The 20,948-nt window shown below is 41.5% G+C and overlaps 1 protein-coding gene across 6 annotated transcripts; it reads left to right on the top strand.

Moving 5' to 3' along the window:
- Positions 1 to 1,535: 1,535 nt before the first annotated feature.
- ikzf1 (IKAROS family zinc finger 1 (Ikaros)) lies at positions 1,536 to 20,421 on the top strand. 6 transcript variants are annotated; one of them, XM_033612443.2, is made up of 8 exons: positions 1,538 to 1,871; positions 6,353 to 6,406; positions 6,580 to 6,693; positions 13,926 to 14,195; positions 15,765 to 15,932; positions 17,528 to 17,653; positions 18,151 to 18,282; positions 18,816 to 20,421. In XM_033612443.2, the coding sequence occupies exons 1-8, from the start codon at positions 1,538 to 1,540 to the stop codon at positions 19,517 to 19,519; spliced, it is 1,902 nt and encodes a 633-aa protein (XP_033468334.2). In that variant the 3' UTR covers positions 19,520 to 20,421. The 6 variants fall into 6 exon arrangements, with proteins under 6 accessions (XP_033468338.2, XP_033468334.2, XP_033468333.2 ...); XM_033612442.2 differs by having other exon boundaries at positions 1,541 to 1,871; positions 18,148 to 18,282; XM_033612444.2 differs by lacking the exon at positions 18,151 to 18,282 and having other exon boundaries at positions 1,541 to 1,871.
- The last annotated feature ends 527 nt before the right edge of the window (positions 20,422 to 20,948 follow it).

The following is a 20,948-nucleotide window of genomic DNA, read 5'->3' as shown; positions in this document are numbered from 1 at the left end:
AGCGCTGAGTCACATTTGAGTCCCAGCATTCCCTCTCATGTGGCCTCAGGAGTCGCTCATCCTGCAGCTTTTCCACACCTGCGTACATCCAAACCCTTCAGCTTCTGACCTGACAGAGAAAGCAGCACCGGCGTGAGACTTTGAGGAAGTCAGCAAGCATTGCTGCAATCCGTAATACGGCCGTGAAGACACAGCAGGCCGCAGTGCTCTCCTGCCCAAAGTTCCTCCTTTTGCAACCAACTGCCTGAATGTTGTGCTTCTTAGGAGATAAGGGCAGCCTCCCACGAAAGGTGACTCAGCAATCCAGCACACACAGACTCTCCTGAGATAAGGGAGCTCTGTGGGGCCTGGGGACAGTGGGATACAGGGATAAGAAGAGAAAACAGAGTATAAACACTATTTACTCTGGAAAACTGAGCATAACCTCTAGTAAATTAATCAGCAGTGAGTACAGCTCTGGAGGGGAAAACTATTTTAATAGCATAAACTTTGAGTACATCAGTAAATTTAAATACAGTAATTACAGCAGACATACTCCACCAAGTATTCATATGAGATAATAATGACAGGACATATCTGAAAATGAGAGGTGAGTTACTTTAGACAATCCAGAGGTTTATTATTGAGGTGTCATTATTTATTTATAATTTCCATCAATATTAATCCACAATTTATATCTCTCTTAATGATGTCAGACAGTATATAGGCACCCATCACTCTGTGGCTTTAACTAAATGACTGTGCAGGAGAGTGACACTGAAGATTGGAAATTAAACATCTTAAAAGGCCTGTCTATATATGTTATCTTCATACTATAAGCATGAATGATGGCAGAATGGAGGGAGAGGACGTGTTGCGCCCAATCCAGTCATATGAGCTGCAGACAGTAGGCGTTTACTAATTTACATACAATGTTGTGTATCTCAGTTTCAAGTCACTGAATTTTTGCAGCAAACTTCTTATGCTGAAGTTAGAGCAAGTCTCACAGAGCTCATATTGATGGAAGCATCTGAAACTGAAATATCTCTGCTGGGTCTGGACTCAGAGCCAGTGACTGTGTTGGTTTGTAGACTCAGGAACACAAAACCAGAGGGAAAACCACATTTCAGTGACTATAACGCATATCTGTATCTTGATCTTCTGCAGGACTGAGCCAGTAAGTCAGCAAAGATGCACTCAGTGGACATGCATCTTCAAACAGAAAGAAACAAAAAGGAAAATGCTGTAAGAAAGAAGCAATGTGCAGAGGTTCTGACATGATCCAGATTCAGGACACTTGCTGATGTGATGAGGCAGGACAGAAGCTTTGACACTGAGGGGACCATCGCTGGGGAGAATGAGCAAAGTCAAACGGATGAAACACTAAAGAGAAAAAACTCATTATATGGGAAAGGAAACAGTTGTGTTAATTTCATGGACTGCTTCAGCGTGCCAGAACAGGTGACAGAAGGGGAGCTGTCCAATATGCAAGTAAGGAGCCCCCACCCCACCCCAGCCCGTCAGCTTCCTCGGTGAGAATGAAATAAATAAACAATGAATGGTCCACTCTCCTCGCGCGCCTCATCCCATCTCATGCATGGCTGCCAGTAATGGTCTACTGGGTGTCAGCTTTTATTGGCACGGCACAAAGCAAGTGCCAAGGGCTCCGAGGCTCGACTCCCCGCTGCAAACACGGCCTGTGGATAAAAGCGAGCAAAATGCCCCAGTCGAGCTCAGAGACATAGTCATGTTGGGCTGGAACGAGGAAGTGCAGTGGAGAGGGGAGGGACTCAGGGCGCAGCTCCATGGGGCCGCCGCGGCGCTGCGACCTTCTGCACATGGAGCCGGGGAGAGTTGGAAGAACTTCATACTGCAAACTCAAGGAATAGCAGGTAAAGTGATTTCCACCGCGCTTTTTTAACTCCACACTCGTCTCAGAGGCTAGATCAACACTTCTAAACTGAGCTGGTTTCTTCTCAAGTTCTGTAGGAGAGATTTTACACCTGACTGGGAAAGAGACTCCTTTAGTTTCGATGCAGGTGCGCCGCAGCATCAGATCCCGTTTGGTGCGCGTAATTCTCCGCTGGTACAGAGCATGTAACGGATTATTAAAAAGAATACATTTAAGTTTAAATACAGAAAACTAAAGTCAGGTTTCCGCGTCATTTGGTAATAAACAGACTAATTTAACGGAAGTAGTGGAATGTTCCCCATTTTTCCTGTGTCTTTTTCTTTTGGGAACATATGGATAAATTATTTCACAATCACTTTAAATTATATACAAAATACCAGTCTAATTTCTAAGATTTTCCTCTAATTATCTCCGCATTTTGGTGTTATTTTAACCTGTTTATTATGTTATTACACTCCTGATATAGCACCTGTTGCAACAGATGTGCGCGCTCAGTAAACTTCACATCGTCCCTCTGTCTCTGAAGTTTCATAAAATATTGAAGCACACATTTTCAGATAAAAACAACAACTTTTCATTAAGACGGAAATTTTGTCGAGGACCAAAAAACATAGGTGTGAATATTTCAGCGCTGCTCAAACAGGAAATCAACACGCACAGACTAACGCTTACCTTCTCTTTCGTATGAATTAATAATCGATGTGTTAATTTCTCATACCGTTAAGCTTTGTATTCACCGGCTCGAAACACAGTCGTTAAACGGCTGTGTGAAGGAAAGAAAAAAAAACCACACATAGGCCTATGTAGGCAGGACTGATGAAACTTTTTTACACTGCTGACACTGAGGTAGAAAGTAGTTCATCAACGCCCAGGCAGAAAAACAGAAAGAATCTCTCTCTGACTGTTGAGGAAATACAGTGTTTCATCTTTATAACACGTTGCAAAACCTAAAGTTCCTCCTTGCTGAAGTTGAGCCTCTGCAAAAATATTTTAAGCCCCATTTGCTTTTGATTAAATTAAGATTTAATGTAACTATTCATATTTGTGTCTTTGAAGTGGCGCCTGTTTGATGTAAAGCACTGAGTCAATGAATTCAGTTTTAAACTGTGAGAGAGCATCTCCATTTTATAATATGTATTTTTAGCAAGTATGAATGCTTTTGAAGTTTGCTTTCAGGTAAAATGTTATTTTTCTATGAGTTTGAAACATTTAAGGGAATTTAATAATTCTGAAAATCCACTCAAATCACACTTAGATGCAAATATTCAACAAAAACTAACACTTGGCAAAAGTAGTAGACAAATTAGTTTGATTTCAGATCCATTTAAAACTTGGGAAGGAACCCCAGTACCTGCACAAATAGGACTTTTTCATATCTCAGTTGGAAAGAGAAGTGCTGAAAGTGCTGCAAATCTGTCTGCAGATACATCATCTTTCTTGTCAGTAGAAACAGAAGTAGGAGGAGGAGGATGAGGAGGAGGGGGGCAGAGGAAGGCAGACAGTTATTAAAATGATTGTACTGTCTGAATAGCAGAGTAGTGAAGTGTGTCAGATGCAAATGAAGGAAACTTCTCTTCAGCGCACCTTTACTCTCCCCTCACCCCCTCGATAGGCTCCCAGAACACATCCGCTAACACTATCTACCCACTTACACCCATTACGTTTCATGAATTACTGAATCTCCATGTGCATATGAACAAAGGTGACCGTGCAACCACATTGCTTGGCATCTCTAATCCTAATGGCTGATAAGAAAGCGCCAACAGCTTCATCACTTCTCATGAAAACCCATGGGCGTGAAAATTATTAATTCAGAAATTTTCATTAATTGTCAGTAAGACTGTTTAGTAACTGTCTGAGGTGGAAACTTTCAGTAGAGTGTGTGAGAATAAATAAAATTATGATTCATATTGTTTGAACATGTAATCAGAGTGGAGTCAACAGTAGCGCGCGATGACACAGGATTCATATAGTGATGATATATTATATAGTGATGTATTTAATGCTATAACACGTTTTATTGCAGCCAAAAATGTAATTGTCATAAGCAGAAACATATAAAAATATTTTACATAAAATCCCCTTTGCCTTAAAACCCACTTTTATTATTTTATTTTTTATTTATTTAAATGTAAAATCATTTTTAGAAGCGTGTGCCATCATGTTAAAAAAATATTTAAAAAAAAATAATTTAATTAATTTTGATGACATGAACTTAGTTCTAACTGGACGCTCAAGTAACTTTTTTATAACATTGTTTTCCATTTCTTTACTTGAGTGTTGCTTTATATATCAGTATTTACTGTTGATCTTAAATGTGTATTGTGTACGCTCATTTAAACACCAGTTTCTAAGCCTCCTCCTGGGTATCCAAAGTTTGCTGGTGTGGTCCACAGTATCTGTTAACGGTTTCATTGTTTCTCATCTCCACCCTGCTCCCTGGTGTAGCTTTTGCACCTCACTATGAGCAGACGCCTCTAAACCCCCCCACCCCCACCAGCTACCAAACACAACACACACACATGCACACAAACACACACGCACAGGAGGAGGACCGAGAATTCTGTCAACCCACAAGCCTCTTCCTGCCTCTCCTCACTTGACGTACTCAGACCAAAACTTTTCCAGTCCCCCTGCGCTACTTGTAGCGCAAGCCTTTTCTGTGACTTCCATTTCACTGGTTGAAAGATTCCACCTGCCCCCAGTTCATTTACACTCACACGCAATCCTCCAGGTTACCAGCCAGGACATGAGCAGAAAGGAGTAAAAGTCTTGCTGTATTTATAATTTAAGTTTGATTTGATTAAATAATGAGAAAAGTTATGACTGGTTGGTTAGATGTAAGCATTTTAGTTGTACAGCACCTGCTCTTATCAAAAAATATGTTTCCAAAGTAGGACTTTAAACTTTGGGAAAGGAAAATTAAAGCACATTATCTAAATTACATCTAAAAACAATATGAGAAAAGTTTTTAAAATAGTAACAGGAGTGTTTGCAACACAGAAAATGTAAACAGCATTAAAATAGTATCACAAAATAGCTACTTCCCGAATATTCTACGTGCACCTTACTTTCCACATGCCTACGCAAGTGGGTTGTGGCTGAATGTAGGAACTCTCTGACTTTTTTATTTCTGCCGAGGCCCCCCTCGCCAACACATCCGTGTTTCCCCTCGCACCATCTGCCCAGAAAAAAAGGGCACATGAGAATATACCCCCCTCTGCCCCCGACCTCCAAACTCCAGATGCTGAAGAAGTGCGCTGCAGAGTCGTAGCTCAGCAGAGTAACACGCAACACCCCTGTGTTGTGCTGAACAAATCTTCTGCACCAGTGACCTTTGCCCCCCTCCTCCTCCTCTCACACTTGCATCCTGGGCGTCTGCAGGCCGCTGAGCTCCTGACTTGACTCCGCAGAATATTGTGCATTGCGACAGAGAGGCCCGGTCGCTTCCCACTATTTGTTCCAAATGTGTGGAGCCATCTGTCAGTAAAACAGGAAGGCCTAGGTTCCCCTTCTCCCTTGGGCTCGTTTCGCTATTTTCGGGAGCTTCACTTCTCCCTGAGTGGCTGCTTGGACTGGGCAGCGGCCCCACCAAGGGCTTCTTGAAGTGGCGGAGCTGGGGCTGAGGCTGTCGGGCCCATCTGCTGCAGGCTTGAGGGCCATCCATTATTAATGGGGCCACGAGCACTGGTGACTCCTCAGATATTCAGCCCTGGCCGGAGGATCGCTTCTAAAAAAATTCATAAATAAAGAGAACTTCTCTGTCCTTCGGCCTGCTTTTCTGTCTCTTTTCTTTTCTCTGCACCTTCCTGTTGCATTTGCTCTTCTGACTTCTTGCCCTCCCATTGCTATCTACGTCTCTGCCTCTATATCTATCTCGCCGCTCTTCTGTCTTCTTCTTCTTCTCTCTCTTGCTCTCCCTATCTGTCCTCCCCTCTCTTTGTTTCTGATTGTGGCTTGCATGCGTCTGTGCCCAGGCCGCGGGCTCAGCGATGCATGCTCAGTAAATTAGAGAGAACACGGGCGCCGATCAGCTGGGAACGGCAAACACCCGCATCCTCGTGACCTGGGGCCAGTTAATTTTCTGCTTAATTTTGCGGCAGTCAGTTTGCATTTTTGGATGATTACGTGGCAGGAAATTAACAATAAATAACAAATGTGGTCTGAAAGCCCATTCCCGGCAACCCCGCACTACCAGCGGGCCCCATCAGCCGAAGCCAAGCCACTCTCCGAGCTCAGTCTCTCTGTCAGACTTGTAATGAAAATGTCTGTAATTCTTTGTAATGTAATGTGGAGGACAGTGGTGTGTCTGCAGCAGTGACAAGAGTGATCTCACTGAGGTGACAAAGTCACGCCGAGAAGTACACCCTTTACTCCACTCTGGCTTTTTATAATGTTGTTTCCTCAGCCTGCACTTGATTAAACTTACACACATCTACATCTCCATCTCTCTCCCATTAGAGTACTTGCACCGCATGGAGACAGAGGAGGCCCAGGAAATGGCCCAGATGCCAGGTAAAAGACTACCTACTGCATGATTGAGCTGTAGAGTGCAGAAAGTAGATACAATAGGCCCCAACAAACAAGCTCTTACACCACGCAGAGGCAATTTTGCTTCTCCTGAATGAAACACGTCGAGAGGCTGTGTGGTGAGTGATGGGTGTTTGCTTATGTGTGTGTCTCCCCAGGCAGGGACAGCCCCCCTGCCAACGAAGCATCCGAGGAGGCAGAGGAGCCCATGGCCGTCCCTGAGGACCTGTCAGCCGGCTCCACCCACCAGCAGAACAACAGAGCGGACAAAGGTATGAGGCAACATCTCACTAAACGCACCCACAGCCAGTCAGAATATCACTGATGCTTGTGTAAATTAAGAAGAAATTCCTCTCAGTGTGTGATTGCTACATTAAGTTGAGTGTACCCAGGAAGCAGCAATCAAAATGAGTCAACCCCACTGCTTTCCCAGCAGTGATGTATTCATTCCCAGAGCATCCAAATCAGAGTTAAATGGTTAAATGAAAGTAATGTCAGTATCAAAAGCATAACACACATATATGTATAAAAAAGCATAAAATGTTTTTATAACTTAATCCCATGCACATCCAGTGGGAGATATTTGCCGTTTCAAATCCCTTGGAAAAATTAATTTAAAGCTGCAAAGAGACACATTTAGGTCATTGGCAGAAAAAGGTAAAAAAAAAATCCCTTTGATCCATGGCATGTCATTAATAAGCTGAATCTTAAGGAATAGCTAATGTGGCCTTGATTTGAGTTTGTGAACATCAAGCCAGGGAATATCATGGTGAAAATAAGGATGAAGCATGCTAGGGGGATTCACAACGGTGGCGTATATTTATCTCACGTCTCCTAATGTGGGTGGTTTGTGAAAAAAAACAAAACAAAACAAAAAAAAACCAGGAAGGTGTAATCATCATCAGTGTTTAAAAGCTAATCGGTTTTACATGACAGCAAGATGAATCAGACATAATATACAGTTTACATAGCATAAATAATACAGGTCTTATTTTTGCTTATCAGAATTATTGTTTAATTATAAAATTAAAAGCTTGGTAAAACTTCTAAGCACATTAATATGTCCAGGGAATGACCAAAATATTAGCAGCTTTCAAGATGCACTCAGATGAGGTGAATCCGGTGTTATTTATTGAATTGATTTATACATTTTTACTAATTCGAAAAATAGGAGATACAGAGAATATAGGCATAAAGAATCAGACAAGTTTGAGGAAAATTCTCACAGTTAAAGATGTGAATTGTGAAAAAAAGGTGCAGTTCAGGATCACAAATATAACGTGGGTTGTGTATTTTGTTTTAATCTTGACAAATAAAACCGAGCACGACGGCTTACCATCCCATCGGTGTTTTTCCACTTATCCAGATGGCGGCAACGATTAGCAGCACACAGTCAAAAATAAAATGCGAGAGGAAACTGAAATAGGATGTGTAAGAGTTTCCTAAGAAGAACTTGCCATCAGACAGTTTCAACACTCCTGGAGATAAAGAGTTCAGGAACAGGGCCAAGCTCAGAGAGATCAGCGCATCACTACACCGCATAGGTCACACACCTGCGAACACACACACACACACACGCTTACTCACAAAGGCTCTCTATTTTACTTTACAACTGTTGAGCTGGAAGGTGTCGAGCTCAGCGTTAAAAGGGATCTCTGAACACTTCTGAACAAATCGAGGGCAAAAATTAAAACATGTGAAATTGAGGTAGGAAGTGTTTCAATTATGTTTTATACGAGTGTCTACATCTCATCTGAGCTGACTGATAGATGTTGGTATAATCAGGAAAAAAAGGGGCAGAAAGAATTTAAATATCTGATTTTCATCAGCATCGTGTAAAGACAGCAGAGCTGGCGGCGTGTGTGTATGACTTTATGTACTATAAGTGAGTTTCTGTTCATTCCCTGTAACGGCACGATCACCTCGTATGAGTGTGTGTACACATGTCTATATAGGGACAGAGAGAAAGAAGGGAAGTGCAAGTATCTGGTACATCTATGCATGGCTGCCTCAGTGATAAAAGCCCAAATGAGTTATAATTATCACCCAGGATCATGTGCTGCTCAGTTCTCTATAGTGAAAAAAAGGTGAAAAGCAGGGGGACTATATGTGGGACACAGGACCTCGAAGTATCGAAAGCTCAGAAACCTCAAAACCCAGGTTGTTTCCTGTTGCAAATAAGTCTTCACAGCCTGGGATCGTCACATTTACAATGCTGCAATCCACATGTATGTGACTCTGAGCATGAGGGAGGTTTATAGGTCGAAGTGAACCGTGTTTGTCGTCCATATCAGTGTGTTTAGTAAACTGTCACAAACATGCAAACTAAATTAATTGAGTTATCTTGTGTGGATTGAAGTGAATATTTACATGGAGGCATATTTGGTTTTAGTCACAAGGTGAAAAGATGAACTTCTCAACATCCCAGTGACATGATTTCTCTTTCACTTTCAGTGATTCAGACGGAGCCTTTGCTTTTTCATGAGACAAAGAGGGAGACTGAGCTGTCTAGTTCCCGAAAATATGGAGGCGAGTTTTTGAAAAAGAGTGTGAGGGGAAAGGCAGTCTGTTTTTGGTGTTCCCGCAAGTCGTGTTCAGAGTGTTACTGGCGTGGTTTAACACATGTGGTTCCACTAGTTTGCACACAGTTATTTTCAGGCAGTGAGAGCAGCACAAGTCAGTAACAGGAACCTCCAGCGGACTCCCTGTGTTTCCACGCTGCTCAACTAACACACTTACTAACTTGCTCCTGCTATCAAAGCCTGTCAACATAGTTTTATTATTATTTTTTTCTTTTTATGCCAAAAATTGCCTCTTTTACTTGTGCTACAGCATTTTTATATTTGTTAGTTGCTTCTTTCTGTATTTATCATTGTTTGATTCTCTGCTTCAGTGTGTGTTACCTCTTTATCTGTGATCAGAGGATTAGAGTCACATCAGGTTATAACCATTTTATTGCGACCTGTTTTGTTTGTCTGACCCTTGCTTCCCAAAACGACCAAATCAGGATGTGTGACCGTGACAAACGAGATAAAAAGTAAAAAGCCTTCTTCCTATTCCAAATTCAGTCACAACTTCCCCATATCCATGAGAAGTGGGTGGCAGCCCAGTGTTCATGGTTCCCTTCTGTCTGCTTTAGCTCGCTGATAACCTGAGAGCCTCATTGGTGTTGATGTCTCAGGAACTGACAACAACACATACACAAAGGTTTTTTAGTGCATAGTTCGAGCAATTATGAAATAAGTGACTAACAAAATGTGTTGTGTGGAGTATACATCTTTTTCTATTTAAGAGTTATTCCTGGATCAGTGGCGACATTTCTGTGTGCAGAGAAATGCCTCTCCTGCCAATAGTATGATCAAGCCTTTTTATTATTACATCATTTTACAACTCCCTGTTGACATTACTTAAGTACTTAAGTTACCCAGAAAGTTGTGACAACCACAGGTTATGTGGGCAAAACCATAAATTAAGTTAGAAGGGTTGAAGTGGTGTAGCTGTTCATAGTTTTGCTTTCAAGCTCTGTGATATGCAAATGAGATGAACCTGATCAGTTGCCCCAAAAAAATCCCCCCATTAATTTTCTCTGACGCTTACGTAACCATTAAAGTGCTTACATGCCTGACTGAAAAACCTCAGTGGTTCAAGTGTGAAAATCATACGCATGGATTGTAACATGTGCAACGTAAAGTCTTCAGAAAGATGGCTCCGACTGTGCAGGTTGTTATTCAAAACCAGGGGTGTTTGCACCTCGAGGAGAACTTCTGCTGTTGCATGGAGGAATGTAGGAGGACTGTGGTGGAGCTTAAGTAATTTGAACTAATAGAAATTAATACATTCTCATATTGAGTCACCTGAACAGCACTTGTTGAGGGTGTGTGTAGAGTAGTAGTAGTAGTGTAGCGAGCAGAGAAGTCGAAACAGTTAGCTGTAATGGATAAACAGCTGAAATAGTTTGGTTAAAGTGATGGATAAATTATTAAAGGGACAGGTCAGATCTTTTGAAGTGGGGTGTATGAAGTACCAAAGTCAGTGCATTACCTTAGTAAATGGCAGCAGCCCCCAGTTGTGTACACTATATTGAGAATATATTCACTGCTTTACCTTGCTGCGGGGAAGCCGTTAACAGCTTTAGTTCCCCATCAATGCTCTTGTAAAACCTACCAGACTCCATTAACAAAAACAGTAATTTAACATTGCTGAACAAAGGAGCTGCTGTTCTACCACTGCCATGATCAGTTAGTTTTTTTGTGTCATGCGTGACTCTGGGTGAATCTGAACTAACTCTTTTTAATTCACACAATACCATAAACTAACCAATAGAAGCAGTCGTCCTGCAGCACCTGTGTGCAAAGATGTTAAATTACCATTTTTCTCAATGGAGTCTGGCTTTGAAAAGAGCAATATAACGGCTTCAATTCCCCATCAGAAATGACAGCTATGAAAAATTGACAGCTACGTTAAGTTGTGAAAATATTATATATATAGCATGCAATTAAACTGACGTTGACTAAAACACATTTTACTGCTGCCCCCCTCTATAGCAGTACATTACTTAGCTTCCATGTTGACACTGCCTGCTGCTCTGAAGGGGGGGCATGTCGACCGCCATCTACTGAAGGTAATACACTGACTATAAATAAGTGCCTCATACAGCCCCACGTAAAAAAGTCTGAACGATACCTTTAAAAACTTAAAGTAATGGATGAATTATTGCAACATATAGCTCAAAGAACCTGTATGTGACATTTAGAGCATTACGTTGCAGCAAACCACCATTTGCTATGTAAGGATATAGCGGAGTAATGACGTCTCGAGCAGATAATTAAGTCATGCTACCTCTGTGTGTGTTGTAATACAAGCTTCTCCTGTCTCTGTTTCGTTATCCGGTTCGGCTGCATGTTAGTGCATGTGAGTCCAGTGTGTCCAATGCGTGTCTATCCCATCGGCTAGCTGATCCGTGCCACTCTGCACTGCGCTCATGCGGCGGTTGGCACTGACAATGCCACCCCAACCCACAGTGTTGAGAGCCGTGTATAGGCAATCCCGGCCAAGACTGAATCATAGATATGCTCTGAGTGTCACATACAGCTCCTTTTAACTAATGGATAAATTATTAAAAGCGAAAGGATAGTTGACAACAGATAGTTGAAATTAAGGCAAAATCAGTTTTGTTTGTTAATAGTAATGGAGGAATGGTTAAAATGAAATAATGGTGTAGAAGAAGGGAATTAGAGTTTATCAGACAGGGACGTGGATGTACACCTGTTGAGAACCACTGTCTAAAGTTAAATCTATTACAGCATATGAAACCAGTGAACTCCTAAGTGAAACTAAAAGCATCATGCCAGTAACAGTATCAGAGTTTGTGTTAACCAATAGCAAGGGTCATTGCATAAGAGTCACATTTTGGACACACGTGTAGTATGTTTGGTAACTGGTTCATACACAGTTTTGTGCCATAACTCGTCATCAGCGTCTGCAGTTTAATAGAACTTAATCACCATTTTGTTTTGATGAACAGTGAAGCCTTTCCTTCCCTTTGCGTGCTCGGCTGGTGTTTCTCTTATCTCATCTGCTCAGCAAAAGGACAAGTGTGTCCAAAAAATTTCAACAGTCGACCAGATAAGGAGATTGTTTGTCATGCAACAGTGAATTAAAAAAAAAAAGTGGTGTGAAGATGGACGATTGGATTATGAAACTTTGATCGGAAAAGTGATCATTAATGTCTAACGATCCTACGCTGTCAGTTCTCAAATTTCACACCACCTCCCGCTTTCTATGGGAAACTTTGTGTGCATTAGGGGATATATGTTCCCTCAGTGGCTGTCGGTGAAAACAAGACTGAAAAAAAAAAAAAAAAACATGTTTCAGTTACAGGCTGTTTTACAATTCCTTTCCCGTGCTTCCCTTTCTGTCACTTCTCCATAATTCTTGGTATTTCAGTTAGACAGGCCCTCTTTCTGAAGCTTCCCCTTTTCCATAGATTCCTATATTTCATGATTTCCACTTCTTCCTCTTCAGTTGTACAAACAGAGGTAGAGGCATGGGGAAATCAGGCTGCCACTGTGACATGCAAACCACAGTTTGGTAGCCATGGGACTTGCAAGATCTGTCAGTTCTCTTAAACGTTTTTAAAGTTCTCTGCCAGGAAAAGAGGGAGAGCTGGTCGTTCAGCACAGAGGGCACTTCTCTTTTCTAATCACTTTGGGAACACCAGCCATCAAGTAGAAATTTTAGTGTAGTTCAAATAATCGTCACCAATCATGCAGTATTTACTTTCTGTACACAGATCAAGACTCTTCTAAATAGTAAAAAGGCCAAGTGTGTCTTGTGTGTGCCTGTGTGTGCTCATCTCACTTTGTTGCTTTGATAGACACCGCTGTCGTCCCTAGTTTCACACTGCTTCCTGTGTCTCTGTTTCCTGTTTATCTTGCTGTCATTTGTTTCACCAAAGTGTGATGGTGTGAGATGATCTGTGTGTTTCTTCATCACCGGCATCCTCAAACAGTACACACGCGACCCACCAGTGTATCCTTATGAAATATTCTATGCTGCTTGAAAATAAATGAGCAGTGTAGTCTACAGTTTAGACAAGAAGGCTGTGGGTCGATCTTATCTGGTGTTTGTTGAGTTCTCTCAGACTGAATTCACAAAAACGGCTGAAGTAAGAGGGGAAGTTTTGATGCAGTCCCGGTCAAATTGAAAATGTTGCATTGTGCAGTAAAGGTTTGCCATTGCAAAAGCATTGTTGCTGTAGTTAGCCTGTGTTTTAGTGCAGTAGCAGTGCTTGAACATACTGTCTGTCCCGACGGAGGACAAGGAAATGAACAGAACCATGTTAATTACAATACCATACTGAATGTATCCAAATAAAGCCAGGCCGTATTGCAATTGTACAAGTTAAGTTTCATGGCTGTGAGTCCAACACTTTAGCATATATTATGATGTGTCTCATTTTGAGTAAAAAAACAGAAGCATCTCACCAAAAGATAAGGAATAATTTAACAATGACAATCACTCAGGTAAATTATTTTTATAAAATCAAATAAAAACACTTAAAATTATAAGATTAAGAGCAACACTTAACAATAATTATGACAGAATACAACTGTTTTTACTTAGAATGAAGGACAGGCACTCCAAACAAAATGAAAAAGAGGCAGATCCATAAGGCAAAACAAATTCTCTTGCACTTTTATAAATGATCAGTGAGGTAAAGTGGATATAATGACCAAACATCTCTTAGAGACATTCATCCATTCAGTGAGGACAGTCAAATAGGTTCACAAAATCGCTTCACTTTCCATTTATGAAGCCTTTCAGACCAGGCAAATGCAACTTGAACGCTACATCTCAATGTTACAATAAGCAGCTCTTTCTATTCTTATGTCACAGTATCAATATCACACTGATAATTGCCCATCTTTAGTATATAACATCATGAAAGAACCAATGCTCGTATTCTAAACCGTGGCCCTCCCCTCCCTGCCCTCTTTTCCAGCCTGTAACATTAAAGTTGAGGCTCGCAGTGATGAGGAGAATGGGCTGGCCTGTGACATGAATGGCGTGGAGGAGGAGGAGTGCGCGGAAGACTTGCGCGTGATCGATGCCTCGGGGGCCAAGGTGAACGGCTCACAACCGAGCCCCGAAGCCAAGGCCTTCTCTTCGGCCGGCGGTATCCGGCTGCCCAACGGGAAGCTCAAGTGCGATATCTGTGGGATAGTTTGCATTGGCCCCAATGTGTTGATGGTGCACAAGCGAAGCCACACTGGTAAGCCACCTGCAATACTTCTTGCCCTTCCTTTGCACCCATGTTCACTGTTAGTATGAGAGGATGAATGGGGGGGTAGAAAGGTGTCTACTGTGGCTCCCGCCAATGTTCAGAGCATTACTTTAGACTTTAAATGGCAAAAATGAAGCTCAGAGTAGTTGTCTCCCACTAACACAAGCAGTATCACAGTGTATATACTGACGCTTTGTGTCTTCTTTGCCTGCACACAAACATTAGTGATGGATAAACTGAAAAGCCTGCTCTTACACTCAGTACTTGTTATAATGGCATCCTTGCATTTAGCTGTATGCATGTAAACCTTCCTGTCGTGCGTGAAATAGACTTTGAGCACATCCTTAGTATTAATTATTATTCATCTAAATGACTCTGAATTACCACATGACAAGCAACATTAACTGATCAAATTATTGTGCGATAAAGCAGCAGAGACTAACTTGGTCCGAAAAAACATGCCCTCAGTAGAGAAACAGGATATCTGCGGCAATTAAATGGGATCTCTATGAAGTGACAATTATCTGGCTATTAAAAGTTTTTCAAATTTCAAAATTGATATTCTATTGTAATGAAGCCAAACCAGTGGTGGGGAACATTTTTGAAAAAGGCACTTAACTGTCAAGCTTTAGAAACTAATGAAACTCAAAATGGAAGAAAGGAACACTAGACTAATGTAAATGCAAAAGAAAGTACAATAAAAGATATAATGAAGTGCCTCCTATTTAAATAGAAAATATTCTGTGGTGAGTCTTTGCTCCTGAAATGCATTTTTAATGAATTTCCTTTTTTATATATTTTTGCTGCTTCACTGGTGACTCTTATTTTATGGGGGGCCTTTGAAAAAAAAGCCATATTAAAACGTTCTCACAGAATGCCACAACACTCGGAGAGGCTGGATATTGGTTTATTCCAGAAGCGCTGATCAGGAAGACTGGCTCTCAACACAAAGTGTTTCCTTCGCTTTATTCAAATGAGGCTGAATTTGCATTGTGATGTGCCGCTCTTATTTTAGAGACGAAGAAGAGGAAAAAATGAGATTTTCAGATCAAATTGACCTAGGCAATGGTGCATTACGGAACTGGCAGGCTGAGTCTGAAAGGCTCTTGTTCGATCAGAGCGCCAGAAGTCGGTGGGGCAGGGGGAGCATGGAGAGATGGAGTGTCACTCTGCTGTGAAACCCTCCCACAGGCTGCTGGATTGCTCTCTGCCCCGGAGACGCTCCATCATCCGGCTTGTTCTGGCGCTTGGGATGCTTGTAATGCCGTGACCCTGCGTTCCTACAGCAGCAACATGCTTTTTCATCCTCATAGAAAAGACAAACACTTTGTGCTTTTATTGTTGTCAGCGGAGGGATTGAGCATAGTGAGGTTAGGGAGAGCGGTGCAAGAAGAAAAACATTAAAAATTATGCACTGCCTAGTAGGGTGTATAAAAAACATATAAAACTGGGTGCCAGTAAAACACACAAGTTTTTCTTTTTTCTGTTGTTTTATTGTGTGTTTTTTTTAATCTTCCTCTTTACAGTAACATGCATCTGTTGTGTTCTTCTCTTTAGGAGAGCGCCCTTTCCAGTGCAGCCAGTGTGGCGCCTCTTTCACCCAGAAGGGCAACCTGCTGCGTCACATCAAGCTCCATTCAGGGGAGAAACCCTTCAAGTGTCACCTGTGCAGCTACGCCTGCCGCAGGAGGGACGCCCTCACCGGTCATTTACGCACCCACTCGGGTGAGTATGGAAAAGGTCACCCACACTGACAATTTCTGCACTCGTGGTAATTGTAGAACTGCTCTGAGGCCATGACATGCTCTGCAGTGCATACAGAGTGAGCTCAGGACTGTATAAGGGGAAGTTGACTGGGTGTAGATATGGTGTCACCTTTTTTTTTTTGCAAATGCTTTGCAGAAGTATGTGTTAATGAAATTTTTGGGTGTAAACAGTACACTTACAAAGACTGCTCTGAATAATTCGAAGAAACAGTTATGGGATAACCTGCACATTTACTTCTGCATAGCAACTTAAGTCAGTTTACACGTTCAACTGCGTCAACCAACAACAGTGACTGAGCTTAAAGCTGGCATAATAACCACTATGATGGGTTATCCATCTGAAGCTCTTTGTAATTCTCCACAAGTTGATATGCACAGGCACTGAATTCAATGAAAGCAAAAGGCTGCATGAATGGAAGAGTGTTGAAATCATAAAGCTTACAGACTAGGATGGCCTAAGCTTAAAGGATAAGACTGAAATTATTTCTTCTTTTTTTTTAGTTTCTTAAATTCCCATGAAAGGATGAGAACCAACAGTGTGGCAGTCTCTTAGTACTTTCCAACTTCCCTACTATGTTTGTGACATTCAGCTCCAAGCCCAATTCATTCTTACTGAGGACAGGCTTTGAAAACATAACTCACAAATATTTAATTTCATTTCATAAAAAGGCTGAGCAGTTTCCTAAAACAGCAGGGCTCTGTAGTTACTGGCAAATATTACTCAGATTGGAGTAAATAGTATGCTGGTTATGAATTTGTCACCCAGTGAAACAGAGTGGCTCATTTATGTGTTTTCTTTAGTTTTTAGTTTATTCCACAAAAGGAATAAGCTGTAGTAGTGGCTCATTCTCAGGGCCAAAGACAGAATTTTAGAAATACCAGGGTCATGGGTCCCCCCAGTCCCAGACACCCATGTAAAAATTCTGACCTGACTGATACAGATACAAATATATTTCAGTAGATTAAAATACACACTGTGGGTATATTATTATTTAGTTAAAAAGACCTCTTTACAAGACCAAGCTTCAGTTGTTAATCTTGTTGTCTTGAAAATAGTTAAATTTAAATCAAGTCTCCATGGGAATCAGCTCAGAAAATACCCATCATGAATAACTTTTATTTGTAAAATGTAAACTCCCCCCAACTTGATTCCTGAATTCCCCAAAAAAAAGCACAGAGGACATGACCTCAATGACCTCACTAGCAGCTACAGTCGTGCTCAAGTGTGAACTTATCCACTTGTGAAGTTTTTCTCTGGACTTCCCAAAGATCAGCTGTCAATCAAACAGTGTAGGTGGTACTTCCAGATCTTTTCCTTGGGTTTTCTGTTTTTATAGGTGGTGCTCTTTTCTTTGTCTGACCACTGTTTATGCTAAATGCCCAGTTTGTCTTTTTATATTTATTCCATTAAAACTGGAAATGAAAAATCCATCACTTCCTGTTTTTTTCCCAGTAAAGAGTTACCAAAAAGGGCAATTAGAACAGAAGATGAACTCAACCGTATGTTGAATCATTATTGTGCTCTCATCACTGATCATATGTTATTTTCTGCAGTCGGAAAACCCCACAAGTGTGCTTACTGTGGGCGGAGTTACAAGCAGCGCAGCTCTCTCGAGGAGCACAAGGAGAGGTGTCACAACTACCTCCAGTGCATGGGGCTGCAGAACAGCATCTACACAGGTTGGTGGCTCACGAGACGCACACTTCACTTTCACCCAAATCTGATGGCCTACTTTACCCTGAGTGCAGGACCCGCTATGCATGCAACAGCAGTGTAACATGAAGCTGTTACTAAATGCTCTGACAGGTCAGGTCAAATTACTGTTATTTCCTTTTGAATATAAACTAATGCAGAAATTCTTCAGCTACTTAAAATGACTGCAGAGATAATTAAGTTGATTTAATCATATTGTCAGTGTGAAGTTCTGTACACTATAGCTATTTAAAGCACAGGTTGTTGTAAACCTCTGCACTCAAACCTAGAAACACATCCATACGTCATCTGTGAGCATGAACAAATACTATATTTATAGACCAAGTGCTTCACATGTGTCAGAATAGTCCGCTCTGTGCTCTGTGAGAAAAATACCATCAGACCAGAAAATACCAGCATGTGTTATCAGGCACTCAAATTACTTTGACTCTGAAATCTACTTTTCTGTCTTGCTTTCCAGTAGTAAAGGAAGAAAGCAACCAGAATGAGCAGAGGGAAGACTTAAGCCAGACGGGATCTGACAGAGCCTTGGTGCTAGACAGACTAGCTAATAATGTAGCTAAGCGTAAGAGCACTATGCCACAGAAGTTTGTGGGTAAGGGCTGAAATCTGCTTCCTTTGTGTAAATACATCATCACTGCTTTTGCTGAAAAATCTGTGTAAATGCTGCACCATGACAGCTGAATAGGTGAAGCTTCAATGTGTTTTGTGTAAATTAGTTTTTCTGTGCAACCCTGGCTCTGCAGAAAGCATGCAGTGTAACAGTTAAAGTCTATTTTTCCAGCCTGATCAGGAATTGTGCTTTTAATTTGTTTAAGCACTGTTTGAGATGTTTGAATATTTACCCAGTGTTTAATCCTGTATATTAATTTTACATAAGATCATGATAATCTTCATAACAAAAGAGGGAGAAAAATAGAATATTAAGAGGCCGAGGGAAAAGCCAGTTCTAGACTAGAAATACCAAAAGGAGACCATGAGACCAGAAACTACAATAACGAGTCATTTTTAGACTCAGCTAGAGAGAGGCAGGCTTAGTATTAAGATGTGGAAATCACAGGATGTAGGTGGACGTTTGAGTGTGTCAGTGAAGTATAATCTTTACATTGCTGTCCCTGTCTCCCTCAGGTGACAAACGTCTCTCAGACCTCTCCTTCGACGGAGGAGCAGGTGAGCTGATCCAGCCCCACGTCATCGACCAGGCCATCAACAGCGCCATCAGCTACCTGGGGGCTGAGTCACTGCGACCTCTGGTCCAGACCTCCCCAGCCTCCTCCTCTGATGTGGGCCTCGGCTCCATGTACCCCCTCCACAAGCCGGCGCCCGAGGGTCACACAGGGTCAGGCATGTCAGCCAAAGACAGCGCAGCTGAGAACCTGCTGCTGCTCTCCAACTCCAAGTCTGCATCCAGCGAGAAGGACGGCTCGCCCAGCCACAGCGGCCAGGACTCCACAGACACCGAGAGCAACAATGAGGATCGTCCAGGCGGGGCAGCATCCGGCCTCATCTACCTGACCAACCACATCACCTCGGGGGTGAGGAACGGCGTGCTCCCTCTGGTGAAGGAGGAGCAGCAGAGGCAGTACGAGGCTATCCGAGCCAGCATTGAGATGGCCTCCGAGGGCTTCAAGGTGGTGACGACAGACGGGGAGCAGGTGAGGGCGTACCGGTGTGAACACTGCCGCATTCTCTTCCTGGACCATGTCATGTACACCATTCACATGGGCTGCCACGGCTTCAGAGACCCCTTCGAGTGCAACCTCTGCGGTCACCGGAGTCAAGACCGATACGAGTTTTCTTCTCACATAACAAGAGGGGAGCATCGCTACTGAGCTCCACCCCCATCGGCCAGAGAACACACACAGACAAACAGGTGAACATACGGAAAACATGCCACCACACTTACTCATGCATCTGAAACAAATGCATAGAAATACAAAATGTAAAATACACTGTTGATGTCTGAAAGATGTGTTTTTTATACAAAGTATGCATGTTTGTTAAACACAAATAAATGTACAACTATTAAAAAAAAAACATTTATTTTCCTTTCCACGCTCAAAGGGAAGAGTAGTTCATCTGTCTTTTTTTAAAGGAACTAAATAATGTTCAGTGAAGACAACACAGCAGAGTTACTGTGCCACATCTTACATAGGTTTTAAATTATGTATTTACACTTGCCACGTGTATAAAAATGTATAAACGTGTCTTTTCTTTTGGAAAACCAGGCAGCAATAGAAAAGATTTCCATCTTCACTGAAGTGTCTGAAATGTCAATAAAAGATTCCATTCTGCAGTTGTTTTCAGTGCCAGAAAACTACTTTAATATTAGATACGATCAATAAAAAACAATCAATGTAGATAACCCCACATTTCCTCCCAAAAGTTTCAACCTGTTCTTGTATTTGTAACAACCTACATATTATTTATATCACATATACACGCCTGTCTGTTTTTGTATTTATTACAGTGATTGATGTTTGTCTGTAGAGTAGTTAACAAAAGCTGCATCTTTCTGTCCAACTGTACGAAACGTGTTAGAGGTGAAAACATGACCGCTGCTGGAATTTATTTTTTTCATTTTATCCGAAGAAAATGTTATCCTGGCCTTTTGTTTTGTACCTGATGGCTAAGAATTGATATACACTTACAAAATGAAAATGAGCCGTTTGAGGTTTGAAGGAGCTTTATGCTTGCAAAAATATCAATAAAGGATATTTTATATATGCACAAAGAGTGGGGAAGTGTTTTGTTTTTATTGAATGAGTGTAGTAGCTGAATTTATAGTTGGCTCACGGACCTGCAGCTACATGGGATCATCTGTATATATTCATATGTATGTTTTTAATAGGATATTTTTTTCGTTACTGGGCTATATGATCCACGTGTCAAAGAATATGGAAATGTCCACATTAAATTGAAAATGATTCCTGGAATTCATGAAAAGTTTTGCAGAGTTTCACCTTCTTTAGAAATATGGAGATTTCATTTCACACTCTCGAACCTTCTGAAATAATTACTTTTAGATGTCATTCAAGATGCTACTCACTCCTACCTGTCAGGGAAGAGCCAAGAAAGAGTGAATGACTGGCATTTGAGTACAAAATACACAAACACTGAACACACTGAAAGAAAATGTACAGTGAGAGGTGAATAAATAAACACCTCCCTACACACTGTACAATTATCATGTTTGGTTTCAAAGTATTTAGATTTGAAAAAAAAAATCTAATTTCCATGGTGTGTTTGTAGATATAAGCA

The sequence above is a fragment of the Epinephelus lanceolatus genome, chromosome 17 (genome assembly GCF_041903045.1).
Source record: "Epinephelus lanceolatus isolate andai-2023 chromosome 17, ASM4190304v1, whole genome shotgun sequence".
In the NCBI taxonomy this organism is placed as follows: domain Eukaryota; kingdom Metazoa; phylum Chordata; class Actinopteri; order Perciformes; family Serranidae; genus Epinephelus; species Epinephelus lanceolatus.
The sequence above is the reverse complement of the archived record's forward strand: the minus strand, read 5'-3'. Positions and strand labels throughout refer to the sequence as shown.

Coding starts and splice junctions, on each gene's coding strand:
- ikzf1 (XM_033612443.2), top strand. CDS start 1,538: ATGGTCCACTCTCCTCGCGCGCCTCATCCCATCTCATGCATGGCTGCC. Junction 6,694..13,925: donor GAACAACAGAGCGGACAAAG/GTATGAGGCAAC, acceptor CCTCTTTTCCAG/CCTGTAACATTAAAGTTGAG. Junction 14,196..15,764: donor GCACAAGCGAAGCCACACTG/GTAAGCCACCTG, acceptor TCTTCTCTTTAG/GAGAGCGCCCTTTCCAGTGC.